At 45.5% G+C, this 22383-nt stretch overlaps 1 protein-coding gene across 1 annotated transcript in view; it reads left to right on the top strand.

Annotated features, from left to right (window-relative positions):
• Window positions 1-22383, top strand: part of HSD17B3 (hydroxysteroid 17-beta dehydrogenase 3) — a 186489-nt gene that overhangs the window by 105192 nt on the left and 58914 nt on the right. The window contains exons 5-6 of the mRNA XM_075340462.1: window positions 694-761; window positions 5424-5459. Coding sequence (XP_075196577.1) covers window positions 694-761; window positions 5424-5459 — 104 coding nt within the window. The remainder of the gene's footprint in view (window positions 1-693; window positions 762-5423; window positions 5460-22383) is intronic.

Genomic DNA, 22383 nt, shown 5'->3' with positions numbered 1-22383 from the left:
TTTTTTTTGCCATAGGTTTTGCTGGGGAATGTCTGCAGAAAGGTTACAAGAATTTCTCAAGAAATTTCTGCAGCAAAAACGGACCAAAAACGCAGGTAAAAAACGCAGTGTGTGAACACAGCCTTAAGGCCCCCTTTTGTGTTTCCTGTATGTGTGGCATACATTTTTTTTCATGGATACCACACGCACCCATTATGACCTATGGTTATATTCATATGTCCGTGTTTCTCCACTGACTGTATGTCCGTGTGAGCCACGTGTGTCCTTGATAACAAGGATAGATGTCTGTTTTTAATCGGTTCTCACTTGTTATCCATGTGCTATCCGCATTCAATCCGTTTTTTCTCAGCAGCTATTATTCATTTACTATAATTTACAGGACCATTTACATTGTCCTATGTAACTGAATGGTAAGGTGTCCAACTTTTATTGGTGATTCTCGTCCGATTCCCACAGCAATTTTTTCCTCAGGCCAAATACAGCTGAGAAAAAACCAATCCCAGATCTGTATTGTTTCATTGACTAACATGGGCCCGAGTGCAATACCATTTTTATTTCAACTTGCACTTGTCCTATTTACCGTATACAGTCGTGTGAGCGAGCCCTAATACTGTAACTTTTTTTCATGTATACATTTATAATCTTATGCTTAGATTTTTAAACTTCATTTTATCTCTTCTTTTGCTCTGTTAGTTAATAATGTTGGAATGCTCCCCAGTCCAGAACCTTCTCGTTTTCTTGCTTCTCCAGCCATAGATGAGGTACAGTATTTTAATGCTTAGAGCATTTATTTTCGGATTTGTAAAAACCACTTATACGAGGGGCTGCTGATAAGTCTTTGGCTTTGTGATCTTTTTTTGTTTCTGTGGTAACGAATGTTATATCACATGAAAGCCTTATGTATCTAACATACAGTGTGTCCACCCATATCCTGTCCACGGCCATTAACTTCCAGCTGGTTGAGCACCTACCTTATTCACTAGATCTAGCTCCCTCCGACTATCATCTGTTTCCAAACCTGAAGAAACACCTCAAGAGAACCAAATTTCACACCATTTCTGATGCCATGGCTGCTATGGATGCCTGGTTTGAGGCACAACCAAAATCCTTTTTTTTTGCTAGGCTTAAGGCCGCTTTACACACTGCAATATCGGTACCGATATTGCCAGCGTGCGTACCCGCCCCCATCGGTTGTGCGACACGGGCAAATCTCTGCCCGTGTCGCACAACATCGCCCGGACCCGTCACACGGACTTACCTTCCCTGCGACATCGCTGTAACCAGCGAACCGCCTCCTTTGTAAGGGGGCGGTTCGTTCAGCGTCACAGTGACGTCACTGAACCGCCGCCCAATAGAAGCGGAGGGGCAGAGATGAGCGGGACAAACATCCCGCCCACCTCCTTCTTTCCGCATTGTGGCCGGGAGGCAGGTAAGGGGAGCTTCCTCGTTCCTGCGGTGTCACACGGAGTGATGTGTGCTGCCGCAGGAACGAGGAACAACTTTGTTACTGCTGCAGTAACGATATTTGAGAATGGACCCCCATGTCACCGATGAGCGATTTTGCACGTTTTAGCGACGATGCAAAATCGCTCATAGGTGTCACACGCAACGGCATCGTGGTACAGTGGCCGGATGTGCGTCACAAAATCCGTGACCCTAACGAGATCGCTGTAGCATGTAAAGCCCGCTTTACAGAACTTGGAAGAATACCGATGTAAAGAGTGTGTTGACATCAGTGGAGAGTATGTGGAATAAATGTAAAGTTTCATCATCCTATCTCGTTTCTTTCTGGGTAAAGCCAAAGATTTATCAACAGCCCCTCGTAATGCCATGTTACTTTTCAGAGTTCCTAGATGATTTCACAGGAACGAATCCTGGTTACTGTCAGAAGTGTAGTCTTCTTCTGGTTTATATTGTTTATACTGTATGCATTGTAGCATTTTCTACTGTGTTTTGTGACTTTTTTGTGTGCCATAATCATCTTTCCATTTGTGCTTTTTTTTAAAGTTTGTTGTTTTACATCTTTTTCTATTTTTCTTTAGTTATTCACTGTATGCAGAATTTAGGGTCTCCCTATGTTTTCACCTACTTCTTCACCTGCAAAATGTGTCTCAAATGTACCTTAGGGGTACTTTGCACGCTGCGACATCGCAAACCGATGCTGCGATGCCGAGCGCGATAGTCCCTGCCCCCATTGCAGCTGCGATATCCTTGTGATAGCTGTCATAGCGAACATTATCGCTACGGCAGCTTCACATGCACTCACCTGTCCTGGGACGTCGCTCTGGCCGGCGACCCGCCTCCTTATTAAGGGGCGGGTCGTACAGCGTCACTGCGACGTCACACGGCAGGCGGCCAATAGGAGCGGAGGGGCGGAGATGAGCGGGATGTAAACATCCCGCCCACCTTCTCCCTTCCGCATATCCTACGGGAGCCGCGGTGACGCCGGTAGGAGATGTTCCTCGCTCCTGCGGCTTCACACACAGAGATGTGTGCTGCTGCTGGAGCGAGGAACAACATCGGACCATCGCGTCAGCGTAATTATGGATTATGCCGACGCTACACCGATGATACGATTACGACGCTTTTGCGCTCGTTAATCGTATCATCTAGGCTTTACACACTACGATGTCGCCTGCAATGCTGGATGTGCGTCACTTTCAATTTGACCCCACCGACATCGCACCTGCGATGTCATAGTGTGCAAAGTACCCCTTAGTCTCCCCCTCGAGTGATCTTATGTATGCCTGAAATCTCAGCGCAATATTTGCAACATTTTAGCATAATATGCAACTTTATAAAATAAAAAAATTTGCAAAACAGGTTAATAATAAAAAAAAATAACATTTTATTTTGTGCCAAATTCATGATTCATGTTTGCCATGTTTATGAATATGGCATAAAAACCTCAGCAAATGCCACAAGACAAAACAAAAAGAAAAGTGACTTAAAAAAATTGGTCCTAATAGTGACTTTTATGTGCGCACTTTATTCATTATTTAATTTATACTTTTTTTTTAAGTTAACCTTTCTTGCTTTTGTCTGGTCTCCCTTACCCAGTTAGTTTAGCCTAAGATCATTTGTGACTTTTTGAAATGTCACAACATTTTTGTGCAATTGTATTCTAGTACCGTACTGGAGAACAAAATGTGTCTAATGGCAATGAGTTTCCCAAGAATTCCCCTTTACAGAGTTATTCCCTTCTCCAAGATCCTATCCTAATATGTAGTAGGTGTAAAAGTAATAATAGTAGTGACTATCTGCAATTAGAAATGTAGTACAGTTCTTCTGATTCACTATGTTGCGTACCTCATTCTCAGGGCATTGCAGGACCTTAGGTATCCATGGTTATGACCATGCATATAGTCAGTTAGTTGCTAGTTCTTGTAACCATGGATACCTAAGGCCCTGCAATGCCCTAAACATGAGGTAAGTGACATAGTGAATCAGAAGAAATATACTACATTTCTAATTGGAGGCATTTGCGAATATTAAAGTGATTTCTCACTTATCACGGGAGTTATGTTCTAGAGACCCCCGGGATAGGTGAAAGTCTGCGAAGTAGCAGAGTTATATTTACTTTATTACTTACCCCAAAATTTTGGAGGAAAATGAGGGGTGTGTCTTATAAGCCGAATTTAGCTTACCAGGGGGGGTGGTGGAGAATGATGACAGGAGGCAGGGGCAATGCTGCGGATTGTTGACTGTGCCCTATGCTGTGGGCGGTGAGGCAGGAGCCATCTTGAAAATATCGGCAGTGCGGGCTTCAAATAATTGTGCCCGGAGTCAGTGCGTGCGCAGATTGAACTCTCTGCTCAATATCTGATCTGCACACGTGCCGCCTCTGGCCCATTGATACTCCAGCAGCGGATTTAAGGGAAATGGTGCCTGGAGGTGGTATATGTGCAGATGAGATCTCTGTTTGTCATTGTGCCGATAGCTCAATCTGCGCACGTGCCGACTACAGGCGCTGTATCTTTGAAGCCCTGCACTGCTGACAGTTTCTTGATGTTCCTGCTAGTGCACGCAGCAAGCTTCAGGGACTCCCACCGCACTGCCCTCAGCATCGCTCTATTCCACCACTGCCCCTGCCTCCTGTTATCCCGCTCCACCACCACCACTGCTGCCCCCAGTAAGACACCACTGAATTATAAGACGGACTCCACGGGGTTTTTTTACCTTTTTCTTTTTCTCTCTACATTTGGGTTGCGTCTTATAATCCGGTGCGTCTTATAAAACAAAAAATACCCGCGATACATTGAAGCCACAATAAGTGAACCACGATATAGTGCGGGATGATTGTATTATTACATCTACTACATATTGGGATAGGATCTTGGTGATGGGAATACCTCTTTAAGGATAAGCAGAACGCTTCTGCCCTAAGTGTTAACAATTGGTGGAGGATTTATAGACCTCGACGACCAATAATTATTACTAACCAGATAGAGTAAATAAATATTTAGGTGTTTAGCTACCCTTTAAGTTAACATCTTATTTGGTAACTTCAATACTTCATTATTGCATCATTTTAAAGCTATATTATATACGTCTCATGATTCATTCACATAATGGCTTTCATCATACTTATGAATGCTCTCCAGTCTGCTGTTAAGGCCGCTTTACACGCTGCGACATCGCTAGCCGATGCTAGCGATGTCAAGCGTGATAGCACCCGCCCCCATCGTAAGGCCGATATGTGGTGATTGCTGCCGTAGCGAACATTATCGCTACGGCAGCGTCACACGCACATAACTGCTCTGCGACGTCGCTCTGGCTGGCGGACCGCCTCCTTTCTAATTGGGCGGTCCATTCGGTGTCACAGCGACGTCACTAAGCGGCCGCCCAATCAAAGCGGAGGGGCGGAGATGAGCGGGACGAATATCCCGGCCACCTCCTTCTTTCCTCATTACTGGCGAGACGCAGATAGGGAGAGGTTCCTCGTTCCTGCGGTGTCACACGGAGCGATGTGTGCTGCCGCAGAAACGAGGAACAACATCGTTACTGCAGCAGCAACGATATTTGGGTAGAGGGGGGGATGCCACCGATTAGCGATTTTGAACGTTTTTGCAACGATTCAAAATCGCTAATAGGTGTCACACACAACGACATCGCTAAAGCGGCCGGATGTGTGCCACAAATTACGTGACCCCAACGAGATCGCTTTAGCGATCTCGTAGCGTGTAAAGCCCCCTTTAGCCATGTGACGTAATCACTCACTGTCTCCCACAATGTACTGAACATAAGCCCTAAAGCTACGTGTACTCTATTAAGAATCAAATGTTGCATCTATTTATCTAATAAATTGAAGGTGCTAAGATAGGTCGTCTTTACCTTCAAGCAAAATAAGAATAAATGGAACAGAAGACGTACAGTATAACGATAATACACATTGTAACTATTCTTTTCTGTTTCTCATGTAGAATCTCATTCATTGCAATGTCGTTTCTGCTGTGAAGGTATGTATGAAAAGTATGGACATTTTTTTTTCCTTTCTGTTTATATAAAGTATGTTAGCGATAAATCTGTGTTCAAACTTGTAGCTAATAACATTAAAGCAGCAGAGTTTTTTTTTATTTCCCCGGTGGAGTGGTGCTTTAATGTAAGTCCCTGCCCCCTGTCTGATACTCACCGCAGTCTTCATCTTCTATCAGCGCTGCTCCATCAGTATCCTGTGACTTGTGACCTGCCACGGCTCCAGTGTTTGCTGGAGCACACCTGAGGTCACAAATCAATACAAGTCTATGAGAGCCTCATTCTTGCATCATAGAGTTGCATTGGGAGCTTCTAACGTAACTACTGACTTCCAGCCAGTCAGAAGTTAGTCACAGGAAGGCACCTTGTGAAAGTGAGTGTATATGACAGGGGGCTTAGATTTAAAGCGTCATTCTGGTGCTTTAAATAAATAATTAATTGTAATAATTAATTGTATTATTTAAGGTTCAATTCATCCAAAAAATACATCTACCTTCTTATTCTCTCTTTTGTCTATATAGGGAGTCTGTCAACTCTGAAATTCCTATGAAAGTGAGGACAGTTCCTTATATGGGACTTTTCACTGAGGCAAACCACTATAACATGTTTAAATATACATACATTGACTAGTTTTAAAGGAAAAATTCTGTATATTGATAAGTAAATGAGGTGCTTAAAGCACCATGGGCAGATTGTGTGCATTTGATCGCCCTTACTTTAACAGCCCCTTCCTACTGTAAAACTGTAATAGGATGGATGCTCTAGAGCAGGGGTGGGCAATTAATTTTCCCATGGGGCCGCATGAGAAATTGGGATGGTTTTAGAAGGCCGGACTAATGTAATTAACTCAGTTTTACCCAATACTGTATATAGAATATATACGATCCCTCATAAACAAACAGTAAGTTAAACAATACAAAGATTCAATGAAAATATGGAGGACCTAATTACATTATTATTTAATGATGAGATGATGAACTTTAATGAACTTGTGATAGTTCACTTTAGAAAATGGTCAACTTTAGGCAGTTTCAGACGTCCGTGTTTCAGGTATGTGTGACATCAGTTTTTAACACAGATGCCACACGTACCCATGTTGTTATTTGCTGTTACTCCCATGTCTGTGTTTTCACACGGACTGTGTGACCCCTCATGGTCCCGCATGCACACACGCAGACAGGTCTGTTTTTTTTCACCGGTAGCACGGGTGTCACACGGATCACACACTGATGTGATCCGTGTGACTTCAGTGTTACACATACTGGAGAAAAAAATGGATCTTTTTAATAAAAAGATTTTCTATATTTACCTCTCTCCAGCGATGCTGTCTCTGGCTCTGCTGCCTCCCGCTCCTGACCCCCGCTCATTATACTCACTGAATATTCAGTGCCTTGTGGAGCTGGAAGCAGGAGCAACACGGGGACTTCAGTGCCGGGAACCGCATCGCTGGGTGAGTATAAAGCAGAGTGTGTGTTCAGTGTATACATGCATGTGCGCTATACGTGTATATGTGCTCGGTGTATTCATGTGTGTCTACTTTGTGTGTGTGTGTGTGTGTGTGTGTGTGTGTGTGTGTAGCGAGAACCTGGAAGCTGGAGCATCACAGCGACAGCATCGGGGACTCATATCACAGTTCCCAATTAACTCTGATGAACCCGTGAAGCTGTAGCATGGGTGACGCATGGGGATCCTCAGAGTTCATTGGAAACTCCGATGACCTCCTGTATGTCACTGTACTTGCAGAATACTCACCTGTCCCTGCGGTGATGTCCTCAGTGGCGCTGTGCCCAGCGCTGTCACCGTGATGCTCCAGCTTCCAGGTCCTGAGTGTGGTGAATAATCGATGAATGAGCGGGGGGTCATGAGCGGGAGGCAGCAGAGCCGAAGAACGCAGGTAAATATGGAAAATCTTTTTATTTCACAGACTCGTGTTTTCTCTGATACCTGTCACACGTATGCAAACAGGTACCAGAGAAACGCAATCAGGCCCTGTAATGGCGGCACGCTGCTGCAGGGGGCGGGGAGGGAGCGCGTGGTACCCGATGTAAGTCCAGTACCACTCGCAGTTACGGGTTTTTCTCTGTGCTGATTCTAGGCACCAGACCCGCTCTAGTTATGTTTGAGCTCCACATGGAGCCAATGTCAGGAGCTCCACAATCAAGTGTCTGCTCTCAGCAGCAGGGGCGGACACTGACAGCTTGGGGCCCCTGTGCAAGAAATTGTATCTGGCCCCCCTTCTATGGCGACAAAGCTGCATATAGTATAAATACACACACACACACATTACATATATATATATATATATATATATATATATATATATATATATATTTTATATTTATATATTATATATTTTTTCATATCTGTAACAGATGCCTATCAGCCTCAAATTAAACTCTGACAGCTAGATGATGCTAGCCATGTTATGTTCATGCTTCCTATCTATGAACAGATGAATTTATGATAGGAAAGATGACAGTAATATTTCCCGCCTGGAACCCCCAGGGCGGAGATATCCCAGAATCTGGAATTTTATAATTTTCTAAGGGGAGGTGACTGGTGTTGATAAAAAGTACACACCACATTTTTTGCTTTGTACAACACCAGGAGGATACATCACCATGTAGGGTTGTTCAATGTTTTCTGCCTCCAATATATTTGAGCCATTTCAGTAACCCAAGTGTAGTAATTTTATTTTATTTTTCCTTTTTATTTCATGTAATTGCCTATATTGTATTGTCTTGTTCCCTTTTGTAAAATCTTGGTATTTTTATAAACACTGCAAATTCTTTTGGAGTAATATATACAATTTAATAGGTTCACTCCTTTTGCTCTATTATCTGCAACCCGAAAGTCAAACATTACCTGTAATGGGTGTCGAATCTATCTCTATAATCGTGGAAACAGCCGCAGCCTCATATGTAATCATTGGTCAAGTGCATAATTTTCCTGACAATAAGGGGCAGCAGAGGGCTGGTTTATGATACCCTTTAAAGGGGTATTGCCATCTTCAAGATCCTATCCTAATATGCAGTAGGTGTAGTAATAATAATAATAATAATAGCAAATACCTCCAATTAGAAATGTAGTATAGTTCTTTGGATTAGCTATGTATCTTCCCTCGTGTGCAGGGTATTGCAGCTTAGGTATCCGTGGTTATGACCACTCATATATTGGCAGTTAATTGGTTGGTTGCTCATGGTCATAACCATCGCTATCTAAGCTACTGCAATGCCCTGCTCATGAGAAAAGTGACTTAGCTAACCAGAATTATATTACATTTCTAATCAGACGTATTTGCTAATATTATATGAATTGCACTTACTACATATTGGGATAGGATCTTGGAGATGGGAGTATCCCTTTAATGACTTTGCAATGTGGTAAAAGAAAACTTTCTATATGCCATATTACTCCTGTTCTACACAGCTTACACATGAATGAATATGTGAATGCAAATGGTTTACAACAATTTCTCAAAATTGTCAAAATTCTCTAGATGAGGCTACTTTTTCAGCTTTGAGAAGCTTTGCTTTCTGATTTTATCTATACTCTACATTCTCCCATTGTAGTCGATCTCCTTCAAAATTCAATATTGTATGGCCTGAACCCTACCCATTCTACTCTGACCTTCAGCAGCAAGAAAACTTTTTCTCCCACAGAACTGAAGCTTGTGCTGCATTGGCATCACTGGGTGTTTTTTTTTTTTTACTCAGCATACTTTGTTAACTCAAGAGACTATTGTGAATGAAAATCACTTGTTTGGCACCAATAAACATTCCATAGCCAAAGTCACACGTCACACTTAATCAGAACTCAATTTTGAATAGAGGAACCAAAGATGGTGGAGGACAAGGGCAGCAGAGATCTGAAATAGGGTGAATATAAAATCTGAAAACTATGTTTTTACGGGTTATAAGTCCTTTATAAGAATGGCACTAAGTAGAAAACGCTAAATAAAACCCTCATGATCACCTTTGGCTCTAACAAGGATGTAAAGACTTGTATGTGATTCAGGGCCGCCATCAGGGCATTACTACTGTGACTGGTCTACCGGGCCCGGTGAATAGAGCCAGGCCTGGGGTAATTACTTAGCTTTATTAAGCCCCAGGCAGGACGGGCCCCTTCTCTTCACCAGGTCCCAGTCACAGCAGCAGCAGAGGGGCCCCGCAGTGTCGCTACACTACCTTACATGACTAGTTTGCATACGAAGGGACGGAGCATGCAAATTAGCCATGTGTGGAGACAGGGTCATTGGAGCAGAGCAGGGTGTTGGCGCATCATCGTTGGGCTGTGCAGCAGGGTGGTGAGGTCATCACTCTGCGACCTCATTACACTCCTGCAAGTAGCAACGGCTGAGGTGGTGAGGACGCGGCAGCCAATGGGGATAAGTAAGCGCTATGAGCTGAAAACAATCACTGGGGTTGTGGGGGGTGGAGTGGCCCATCCACTGATCCCAACCCTGGGGGGGGCCTGCTGATTCCTGCCCGGAGCCGTCTGCCGACTGCAGGCCCGCCGACCCCAGCCCCTGCCTTGCTTCAGCTAGATGCACGGGAGGGTGCTTAAATGCATCATGGCTTACTGCTTAGAGAAGACATTGTGCGACGTGGGAGCTGGGGAGGGTGAGTAAAATGTGTTGGGGGGTTTTTCAGCAGACAAATATGTCAGGAGGCCCCCAGGATGGGACACTTGCAATTCAATATATTTCATTATGCAATGCCATCAAGGATCTGATTAGATCCAAATTTATTCTGCTGCAGGACAAAGACCCCAAACATACAGCCAATGTCATTAAGAACTATCTTCAGCATAAAAAAAGAACAAAGAGTCCTGGAAGTGATAATATGGCATCCACAAAGCTCTGATCCCATCATTAACCAATCTGTCTGGAATTAAATGGCGAACAGGCTGATTTACGAAAACCTATATCCACAGACGATATGGGGTTGGTTCTCTAAGATGTTTACAACAACTGCTTTACTAAATTATTTAAAAAACTAAGTACAAATTATGTACCTAGACTAACTTTTGGTTTGATGCTATTTTGCAGGCAAAAGGTGGTCTCACCAAAAATTAACTACATTTAGTTTTATCTTTTGTTCATTCACTTTGCATTTTTTTTAATTTATATAAATAAACTATTAACATACAGCATCTATTCTTGAAAGCATTCATACATTTGCAGCATTTTTTCAGATCTCCCTAATACAGCACTACACGTCCCAAGAGACACTGTAGGAAAAAATAAAGTTGATTGGCACATCCAAAAAATAAATAAAAACTTGAAATTTTATTCCATAAGTGTCATACAAATAAAATCCACATGCTGCTAATAGAAAAAACACGACTATGCATTTCTGGCTCTCTGTGAGCCAGTCAAGAAGCATTAATTTATATACTGTAATAAACTGAGATCTCCCAGAAGACTGAACCTAAATTATTGTGGGTGAGTTCCACCTAGAAGCAAATCCAGCCAATTATCTTGGGATTTGGAGAAAATTTATAGATATTATTCCACCAACTGATTGACTTGTTTTAAAGGGGGCTTCACACGCTACGATATCGTTAATGTTTAATCATCGGGGTCACGTCGTTAGTGACGCACATCCGGCGTCATTAACGGTATCACAGTGTGTAACACTTACCAGCGACCTTAAACGTCCTCCAAAGTGGTGAAAATAGTTCACCATGGAGAGGTCATCCTGAAACCAAAAATTGTTAATGGTTGTTTATAGATGTTGTTCCTCGCTCCTGCGGCAGCACACATCGCTGTGTGTGACACCGCAGGAGTGAGGAACCTCACCCTACCTGAGTCCCGCCCACAATGAGGAACGAAAGAGGTGGGCGGGATGTGCATCCCGCTCATCTCCGCCCCTCCGCTTTGATTGGCCAGCCGCTTAGTGACGTCGCGGTGATGTCGCCATGACTCCGAACGCACCTCCCCCTTGAGGGAGGGATTGTTTGGCAGTCACAGCAACACCGCCGACCAGGTAAGTGCGTGTGACGCTGCCATAGCGATTATGTTCAATGCGGCAGCGATCACACGATATTGCATGCACGACAGGGGCGGGTGCTTTTGCGTACGATATCGCTAGCAATTGCTAGAAATATCATAGCGTGTAAAGGCCACTTAAGCCCATCACCCTCAAAGTACTGGGCAAACTGAGAGAATCAAAGTATATTTTAAATTGTTGCAGAAGGCCTTTTCAGAACATGCAATCAATGTACCATGGTCAGATACTATGCAAAATGGGAAACCATGGAACAGGAAAGTTTCTTAAAAAGAAAAAACTTGACCCCTCTATGGAGCAGCTGGAAGTCCGCTATTGGAACAAAATGAGATGTTTTTTTGAGAAACTATCCACTACTACTAGTGAACTCTTATTCTTCAGAATGATCTGTAGCAAAGTCCACGGATATCTAAGGCTCTTGTGGTATAGGAAGAGGTTGAGGAGGATTAAGAGGTGCATGACGAGGTTTTAAACTGTGTACACTGAGGGGCACTTTGCACACTACGACATCGAAGGTGCGATGTCGGTGGGGTCAAATTGAAAGTGATGCACATCCGGCATCACAGGCGAAATCGTAGTGTGTAAAGCCTTTTTGATACGATTAACGAGCGCAAAATCGTCGTAATCATATCATCAATGTAGCGTCGGTCATTTCCATAATTTGGAAATGACCGATGTTACGATGTTGTTCCTCGTTCCAGCGGCATCACACATCACTGTGTGTGAAGCCGCAGGAGCGAGGAACATCTCCTACCTGCATCCTGCGGCTCACGCCAGCTATGCGGAAGGAAGGAGGTGGGCGGGATGTTTACGTCCGCTCATCTCCGCCCCTCTGCTTCTATTGCCCGCCTGCCGTGTGACGTCGCTATGACGCCGCACGACCCGCCCCCTTAATAAGGAGGCGGGTTGCCGGCCAGAGCGACGTCGCAGGGCAGGTGAGTGTATGTGAAGCTGGCGTAGCGATAATGTTCGCTACGCCAGCTATCATCATGATATCGCAGCTGCGATGGGGGCGGGGACTATCACGCTCGGCATCGGCTTGCGATGTCGTAATGTGCAAAGTGCCCCTGAGAGCCAGATGCCACAAATTGTTTGACGTCTTGTTTCCATTTGGTGGGTCACCAGTGGAATGAGGAAGGAATTCTGGACCTTCAACATTTCACATATTTGGGAGGAAAAGAAAGAGAAGAATTAATTCAATACAAAACTTTCCATTGGTGTACTTTCGAGACTAAAGCGGGCTTTACATGCTACGATATCGCTAGCAATTGCTAGCGATATCGTACGCAAAAGCACCCGCCCCCGTCGTGCATGCGATTTCGTGTGATCGCTGCCGCAGCGAACACTATCGCAGCGTCACACGCACTTACCTGGTCGGTGTCATCGCTGTGACTGCCGAACAATCCCTCCCTCAAGGGGGAGGGACGTTCGGCATCACCACGACGTCACTAAGCGGCCGGCCAATCAAAGCAGAGGGGCGGAGATGAGCGGGACGTAACATCCCGCCCACCTGCTTCCTTCCGCATTGCGGCTGGTGGCAGGTAAGGAGATGTTCCTCGCTCCTACGGTGTCACACACAGCGATGTGTGCTGCCGCAGGAGTGACCAAGCACATCGATAATCAACAATTACCGATTTTTGGTTTTGAGACGACCTCTCCATGGTGAACGATTTTCACCATTTTTGAGGTCGCTTAAGGTTGCTGGTAAGTGTCACACGCTGCGATATCGTTAATGACGCCGGATGTGCGTCACTAACAACGTGACCCCGACGATAAAACATTAACGATATTGTAGCGTGTAAAGCCCCCTTAAGGAACATTCTCAGGGTGAAGAAATTAAAAGATAAAGAGATGAAAGCAAGTATATGTCCAGGTTAATGTATCTGTTGCCACATCTTCAGGAGCATCACATGGATCAAAGGGACTCAGCTCTGTGTTTTTTACTCAGCAGGATGATAGGTGAGTATAAAGTCAAACAGTTAGCAGAAAATTGATTTATTGAGCTTCACAGGGATTCAACCCTGAGGGATGACTGAAGATATTCCAAATTTTCATGGTCTGTATAGATGGTCACCAGGAACTTAGCTGCTTCAAGAAGATGTCTATTGGAGAGCATTTCTTGGAGAAGAATATTCATGATTTATTCATTCAAAGGAATTGTTTTGAGACAAACTATCTTCTTCAGTAATATCAAGGGCATCTACTTAAAGAACAGGCTGTCAACATCAGAATGGTGGACTAGAGCAGTGGTAATTGAGATTTAATTTCCTACAAGATTTGAAATTAGTGCCCTTTGAAGTGAGCACCATAAGTGAAGCCGCCACTTGAGAGTAATTTTTAATGAACTAGCTGTAATAATTTTCAGAGTTAAGAAATCTTTGGAAATATTGGAGATCAACAAATTGTAGCTAAACCAACATAGCAGACTATTTCTCTGGATCCATGCCCAGATCTCCAGATGAGATTATATATGCGTGAAATAGTAGTACGTAAAGCTTATTTTTCCAGCTTGGCAAAAAGATAGTTTTCGCATAGTGTTTTCAGAACAGAGTAGACAAGACTACAGTATGTAAGAGTAGAACTCTGGAGAAGATTAGGATGTTGTCCTGATGGACCAGGATGTACTGTTATACGAGTAGGATATCACAAAAGATCTTATTAACAAAGTTCTGTAATACAGCTGGAGTATTGCATAATCCAAAAGGCATGACAAAATAATCATTGTGACCATTATGGATGTTATACGCGTGGTTTAATTTGTTGCCGTCAATAATGCTGATTAGGTTTTAAGCTCCACGCAGGTTTAATATAGTGAACATGACAGGACCTTTTATCTTGCAGTGTTGAGCGGCAATAGATAACAGTCTTTCAGTGTGGTTTTATTCAGACCCTGATCGTTTATACACTAAGGGGCCCCTTTTCACTAGAGATGAGGGAACCAGCCGAGGTTCGGCTCGAGCTCGGTTTGCCGAACCGAGGTCCCGTTCGAGTTCGGTTCGGCAAACGTTCGACGAACCGAACTCGAACCAATAGAAAAGAATGGGAGGCAATTACAAACACATAAAAACGCATTATAAATGTACACATACAGTTAATAAACATTGCCATAACACTTACCGGTGCCCGCGATGCGTCCTGCACTCTGTCTCCTGTCACTATTCCTTCCGATGATCGCTGCGTCCTCCCGATAACCAGCACTGACAGGACCTTCTGTGACGTCGTCAAAATAGCCATGTGACCAGTGACGTGGCTATTATCTCATTGCCTACAGACTGGTCACATGGCTTTGACGTCATGTCCTGTCCTAGGTCCTAAAATAAGATAGAAGTATATGGTGTGCACTCAGCTGTAAGTGGGTTTGGAGATGCTAGTGAGTGGACCAGGGTCCAGACTATCATATGCAATATAGACACTGCACTCTCTATTCAATACGAGGTATATAAAGACTGTCCTAGGTCCTGTCATTGCACTCTCTGGTACACGGTGCACATTTGTGTATCGCCGTGTACCGGCGACATGCTCTAGCACACGGTCGACTCCGCGTTCCGTTAGGGACCGGCTGACACAGCCGGTCATTAACGGAGATCACCGTTGCCATAGCAACGCAGTTAGCGGTGACGTCACCGCTAACCGCGGCTCCGGGAATCACATGATCAGAGCACTGTTGCTATGGTAACGCGTCTGTCAGCGTTACCGCTGTTACCGCTAACAACCAGCAGCACTGATCTCTCATGGAGTGAAGGCTGCACGCTGCTTCCCGTGCAACCTTCACGGAGTGAAGGCTGCACGGGAAGCAGCGTCTTCCCCCATGCAGCAGTGATGGAGCAGAGCTGCATTTGTTGAACGAGAAAGACAGAAGATCGTGGAGGGGTGACAGGGGGTAATAAAGATGGAGTCTCTAATGTGTCTGTGTATTTATTTCTATTAAAGTATTTTTTCTCTGTGTGGTGTCTTTTTTTTAACCCTTTATTGGAGATTCTTAATGGCCGCGTCAAACGTGCCTGACATTAAGAATCTCTGGCTTAATACTAGCTAGTAAAACAAAGCTAGTATTAACTCATTATTACCCAGCAAGCCACCCGGCTTCAGGGCTGTTGGAAGAGTTGGATACAGCGCCAGATGATGGCGCTTCTATGAAAGCGCCATTTTCTGGGGCGGCTGCAGACTGCAATTCGCAGCAGAGGCGCCCAGAAACCTCGGGCTAACCTGTGCTGCGGATTCCAATCCTCAGCTGCCTAGTTGTACCTGGCTGGACATAAAAATGGGGCGAAGCCCACGTCATTTGTTTTTTAATTATTTCATGAAATAAGTGAAATAATTAAAAAAAAACGGGCTTCCCTATATTTTTGGTTCCCAGCCGGCTACAAATAGGCAACTGGGGGTTTGAGGCAGTCCGTGGCTGCCTACTGTACCTCGCTAGCATACAAAAATATGGCGAAGTCCACGTCATTTTTTTGGTGGGCAAAAAACTTCTGCATACAGTCCTGGATGGAGTATGCGGAGCCTTGTAGTTCTGCAGCTGCTGTCTGCTCTTCTCAATACAGACAGCAGCTGCAGAACTACAAGGCTCAGCATACTCCATCCAGGACTGTATGCCGGAGTTTTTTGCCCCCTGAAAAAATTGTGGGCTTCGCCATATTTTTGTATGCTAGCCAGGTACAGCAGGCAGGTACGGCTGCCCCCAACCCCCAGTTGCCTATTTGCACCCGGCTGGGAACCAAAAATAAAGGGAAGCCCTTTTTTTATTATTTCATGAATTTCATGAAATAATTAGAAAACAAATGACGTAGGCTTCGCCCCATTTTTGTGTCCAGCCAGGTACAACTAGGCAGCTGGGGATTGGAATCCGCAGCACAGGTTGGCCTGAGCTTTCTGGGCCCCACTGCTGCGAATTGCAGTCTGCAGCCGCCTCAGAAAATGGCACTTTCATAGAAGCGCCATATTCTGGCGCTGTATCCAACTCTTCCAGCACCTGCCTGCTATACCTGGCTAGCATACAAAAATATGGCGAAGCTCAAGTTTTTTGGCAAAAAAAATAAAAAATGCTTTCCTGGATTTTCCATTGCCAGTGAAGGTAACACCAAGCAGTGGGGGTTAGCAGCCAGTAGCTGCTTGGATTACCCTTAGCTAGCAATACAAAAAATGCAGCGGGAGCCCATATATATTTTTTTAATTATTTATTTAAATAACTAAAAACAAAATGGGCTTCCCTGTATTTTGATTGCTGGACATCACAGTGCTGTAAAAATAAATCTTTAAAAAAAATGACGTAGCGCTCCGCGGTATTTTTGATTCTCAGTGCAGATAAAGCAGACAGCTACGGGTTGCCACCCCCATCTGCCTGCCGTTACCTTGGTTGGCAATCAAAATACAGGGAAGCCCATTAATTTTTTCTATTTAAAAAAGTAAAAAAAAATGACGTTGGGTTCCCCCATTTTTGATAGCCAGCTAGGGTAAAGCAGACTATGTGAGCAAGGATGGTTGACCTTAGGGAGATCAACATCCACCACTGCGGAGACACCATCATGTGTTTCTCAACGCAGTGATTCTAGAGCAATGCCCCCTGGGAAATATTCAAATCAAGAAGGCCTGCGGAGACACCATCACATGTTTCTCAACGATGGCAGGAAACTAGCCAGGTCTTTCACCGGGAAGGAACAACCACGGGAAGGGCAGTCTCCAGTCAAGGAGACCACCTATGCCAAACATGGTATCCATCCACAGACAGCCGTTTCGGGGTGTTTGCCCCTCATCAGTGTGGAGTAGGAATCTGGCTAGTGGGACATTGCCTAGTAAAAGACTATGTGAGCAAGAATGGTTGACCTTAGGGAGATCAACATCCACCACTGCGGAGACACCATCACGTGTTTCTCAACGCAGTGATTCTAGAGCAATGCCCCCTGGGAAATATTCAAATCAAGAAGGCCTGCGGAGACACCATCACATGTTTTTCAATGCTGGCAGGAAACTAGCCAGGTCTTTCACCGGGAAGGAACAACCACGGCAAGGGCAGTCTCCAGTCAAGGAGACCACCTATGCCAAACATGGTATCCATCCACAGACAGCCGTTTCAGGGTGTTTGCCCCTCATCAGTGTGGAGTAGGAATCTGGCTAGTGGGACATTGCCTAGTAAAAGACTATGTGAGCAAGAATGGTTGACCTTAGGGAGATCAACATCCACCACTGCGGAGACACCATCACGTGTTTCTCAACGCAATGATTCTAGAGCAATGCCCCCTGGGAAATATTCAAATCAAGAAGGCCTGCGGAGACACCATCACATGTTTTTCAATGCTGGCAGGAAACTAGCCAGGTCTTTCACCGGGAAGGAACAACCACGGCAAGGGCAGTCTCCAGTCAAGGAGACCACCTATGCCAAACATGGTATCCATCCACAGACAGCCGTTTCGGGGTATTTGCCCCTCATCAGTGTGGAGTAGGAATCTGGCTAGTGGGACATTGCCTAGTAAAAGACTATGTGAGCAAGGATGGTTGACCTTAGGGAGATCAACATCCACCACTGCGGAGACACCATCACGTGTTTCTCAATGCAGTGATTCTAGAGCAATGCCCTCCTGCCAGTGTTGAGAAACATGTGATGGTGTCTCCGCAGGCCTTCTTGATTTGAATATTTCCCAGGGGGCATTGCTCTAGAATCACTGCATTGAGAAACACGTGATGGTGTCTCCGCAGTGGTGGATGTTGATCTCCCTAAGGTCAACCATCCTTGCTCACATAGTCTTTTACTAGGCAATGTCCCACTAGCCAAATTCCTACTCCGCACTGATGAGGGGCAAACACCCCGAAACTGCTTTCTGTGGATGGATACCATGTTTGGCATAGGTGGTCTCCTTGACTGGAGACTGCCCTTCCCGTGGTTGTTCCTTCCCGGTGAAAGACCTAGCTAGTTTCCTGCCAGCGTTGAGAAACATGTGATGGTGTCTCCGCAGGCCTTCTTGATTAGGGTAAAGCAGATGGCTGTAGCCTGAAAACCACAGCTGGCAGATTTACCGTGGTTGGGGATCCAATGTGGAGGTCCCCCAGGCTCTTTTTTTATAATTATTTTATAAATATTAATAATTACACAAAAAAAGTAGGGTCCCCCCCAAATTGGATCACCAGCCAAGGTAAAGCGGACAGCTGTGGTCTGGTATTCTCAGGGTGGGAAGGTCCATAGTTATTTGGCCTTCACAGCCTAAAAATAGCAGGCCGCAGGCACCCCAGACGTGGCGCATCCACTAGATGCGCCAATCCTGGCGCTTCACCCCAGCTCATCCCGTGCCCTGGTGCAGTGGCAAACGGGGTAATAAATCGGGTTGATACTAGCTGTAAAGTCACCTGAGATCAAGCCCAGCAGTTTGTGATGTCATGGAGTCTATTAGATACCCAACATCATAAACTGTCAGTACTAACAGAAAAAAAATCTACAAAAGAAATTTATTTGAAAAAACAGTCCCCAAAACATTTCCTCTTTCACCAATTTATTGTAAGAAAAAAATAAAGGGGTGCCACGACGACTCTGGACCGTCTAGAATATGGGGGGGGAGACACTCGGTGAACATACCCCCCATTTTCTAGGAGTGCAGACCCTTCATGTGAGGAGTGTGGGTGCAATGAATCTGCACTCACTCTCCCCGGGTCCACAGCAGCAGAGTCCATGTCGTAACTGTTGCTACCAAAGCTGCAATGCCCTGCTCATGAGGTAAGGGCATGCCTAATCAGGAAAACTATTCTACATTTCCAAATATTGGTATTTGCTGATATTATTGTTATTCCACCTACTATATATTGGGGATAGGATCTTGGAGATGGAATACCCCTTTAAGTCCAGTTATCCAGCTGAATGAATACTTAACAACAGAGCTCGCTATTTAGATGTGTTTTCTTGTGGCGTATAACGGACTCTCATGTTTGGTAGTCATTCAGCAGGGAAACTATAAAAGCAAATCCCTCCATTTGGAAATGTAGTATAGCTCTCCTGATCAATTATGTTCCTTACCTCATGAGCAGGGCATTGCAGTAATAATAATAATTTATTCATTTATATAGCGTTTATTAATTCCATAGCGCTGTATGTCTTTGGAGTGTGGGAGGAAACCAGAGTACCCGGAGGAAACCCACGCAAACACGGGGAGAACATACAATCTCCTTGCAGATGGTGTCCTTGGTGTGAATTGAACCTAGGACCTCAGCGCTGCAAGACTGCAGTGCTAACCACTGAGCCACCGTGCCGCCCATTTAGCTTACAGATGCATAACCACCACTCACTGTGTCTGAACACAGGAAGCTGAGCTGACAGCCGCTCTGTGCATGCGGCAGCGTCTATTATGAAGGAGAGGGCCGTGGGGGGATCAACGCTGCACAGGTACTGTGGGACACCGGGGAACACCGATGGGGTTATAGGGGGTGACCTGGCAGGGCCTGGGGAGGAGTTTTCTGTCGCATGTGTCATGGCATATGCGACAGAAATCAGAGGAGTAGGGTGAATGCGGCCGGCGCGCTGCTGTGCGCGCGGCCATCTTGGATTTCTGGGAGGGCATCAGGGTGGGCACTTTGGCGACACCGGGGGACCGGAGGGGACCGGGGAGGAGATTTATCATGTTTGTTAATGCCAGATGGGAGATAAATAATTTTTTACCGACACTGTCATTTACTGTAACGTGATCATCGGTGTACGGTGTATACCTGTGATCACATGAGCGGGGACCGGAAAAACCGTCCTGAATCATGATCTCCAGGGTCTCAGCTACCCCCTGAAACCACGGAGATTTTCTGACGCTGGGGGGCGCTATTCACTTATTTCTGCCTGCTGTTTATAAACGGCAGATCAGAATAAGGCTACATTAACACGACTGATCCATTTTTGTGGTCTGGAAAAAACAGTCCGTTTTTTTTCACGGGTGCATCCATGTGGCATCCGTTTCCATTCCGTAGACGGTCCGTATGTCATCTGTTTGTCATCCGTGTGCCTTCCGTTTTTTTTGTGTACTGCCAAAAAACTGAAGAAGGGAAAATACATAAATTTACCCAGGATCCATAGCTTCAACCTACATGAGGCGGTCACATGTTCACTCCAGGGCCATTTTCTACTGCTTTTCACAGCGTAGAGCGCTCTGGTGATTTTCCTGTGCTTGTACACTTCATATCAGTCTTTTCTGTCATTATAATGGCAGAAAGACACATCATGTCCCACTCTCCTGCATTTTGTAATTTTGCACCCTTTGGTGCCTTTCATGTGGCACTAAGGGGTGCTTAGCTTTGTATTTAGCCAAAAAAATGAAAAAAAAAATGACGTGGGGTTTCCCCTATTTTTGTAGCCAGCTAGGGTAAAGCAGACGGCTGCAGCCTGCAGACCACAGCTGGCAGCCTCACCTTGGCTGGTAATCCAAAACTGAGGGCACCCCATGCTGTTATTTTAAATTAAATAAATAATTTTAAAAAAAACCACGTAGGGGTCCCCCCAAAATTGGATCACCAGTCAAGGTAAAGCAGACAGCTGGGGTCTGATATTCTCAGACTAGGGAGGTCCATGGTTATTGGACTCTCCCCAGCCTAAAAATAGCAGGCCGCAGCCGCCCCAGAAGTGGCGCATCCATTAGATGCGCCAATCCTGGTGCTTCACCCCAGCTCATCCCATGCCCTGGTGCGGTGGCAAATGGGGTAATATATGGGGTTAATACCAAATGTGTAATGTCACCTGGCATCAAGCCCTGGGGTTGGTGAGGTCAGGCGTCTATCAGATACCCGACATCACCAACCCAGTCAGTAATAAAAAAAAATAGACGACAAACACATTTTTATTTGAAAAAACACTCCCCAATACATTCCCTCTTTAACCAATTTATTAGAAAGAAAAACAAATCCAGGTCTGGTGTAATCCAAGGGTTTTGCATGACGATCCACACTGTCCCAGTCAATGAAGAGCAGGATGTTCCCCATTGGCTGGGAGAGCAATGCAGTGACTTGAGCTAACATCAATGGGTCAGCCCAGGTCACTGCAGGGGATGACAAGTGCTGCTGTCAGTGAGGTACATTACCTGCACTGATCTCCTGCACTGCTGACAGCACCTGTCACTGAGTTCAATGACCTTCACAGCCAAGTATCGCGAGAGGCCCGTGACGTCACCGCTAGTCAGTCTCGGGTCGGTAGCGAGAGAAGGTGATGTGACAAGCGGCGGCCATGGAGGACAGTGACAGAGCTGAGGTCGGGACTTCATCATCGCAGGTAAGCCGAGCGGGACCATGTGTGCAGAGTGCCAGGTGCGCAGAGTGCCAGGTGGGCAGAGCCTAGCGGGGAAATGTGTGCAGAGTGCCAGGTGGGTGGAGCCTAGCGGGACCATGTGTGCAGAGTGCCAGGTGGGTGGAGCCTAGCGGGGCCATGTGTGCAGAGTGCCAGTTGGGCGGAGCCATGTGTGCTGGCGGCGGAGTGCAAAGTGGGTGGAGCCTAGCGGGGTCATGTGGCGCTGAGGACGTCAGTGTCGTGCACTGCATGGCTGGAGACAGGTGAGTGTGAGTGTGTGTATGTGTGTGTGTGTGTGTATGTATGTGTACATGCCGCGTGCAGGAGGGGGCGGAGCGAGCTGAGTGGGGAAGTGTCGGCTTCCTGCACACGTAACTAGGATAAATATCGGGTTACTAACCAAAGCGCTTTGCTTGGATACCCGATGTTTATCTTGGTTACCAGCTTCTGGCAGACTGCCAGCGATGGCTCCTGCACACTGTAGCTGTAAAAAGCCCTGCTTTTTGCTGCTAGAACCGTTCTCGAACGTACCTAGAACTATCGAACTTTAGCAAAAAGCTCGAGTTCTAGTTCGATCTAGAACACCCCCCAAAATCACTCGAACCGCGAACTGGAGAACCGCGAACCGCAAACCGCGCTCAACTCTACTTTTCACAC

The sequence above is a fragment of the Anomaloglossus baeobatrachus genome, chromosome 1 (assembly GCF_048569485.1).
Source record: "Anomaloglossus baeobatrachus isolate aAnoBae1 chromosome 1, aAnoBae1.hap1, whole genome shotgun sequence".
In the NCBI taxonomy this organism is placed as follows: domain Eukaryota; kingdom Metazoa; phylum Chordata; class Amphibia; order Anura; family Aromobatidae; genus Anomaloglossus; species Anomaloglossus baeobatrachus.
Note: the sequence above shows the minus strand (reverse complement) of the source record. Positions and strands in the feature narration are given on the sequence as shown.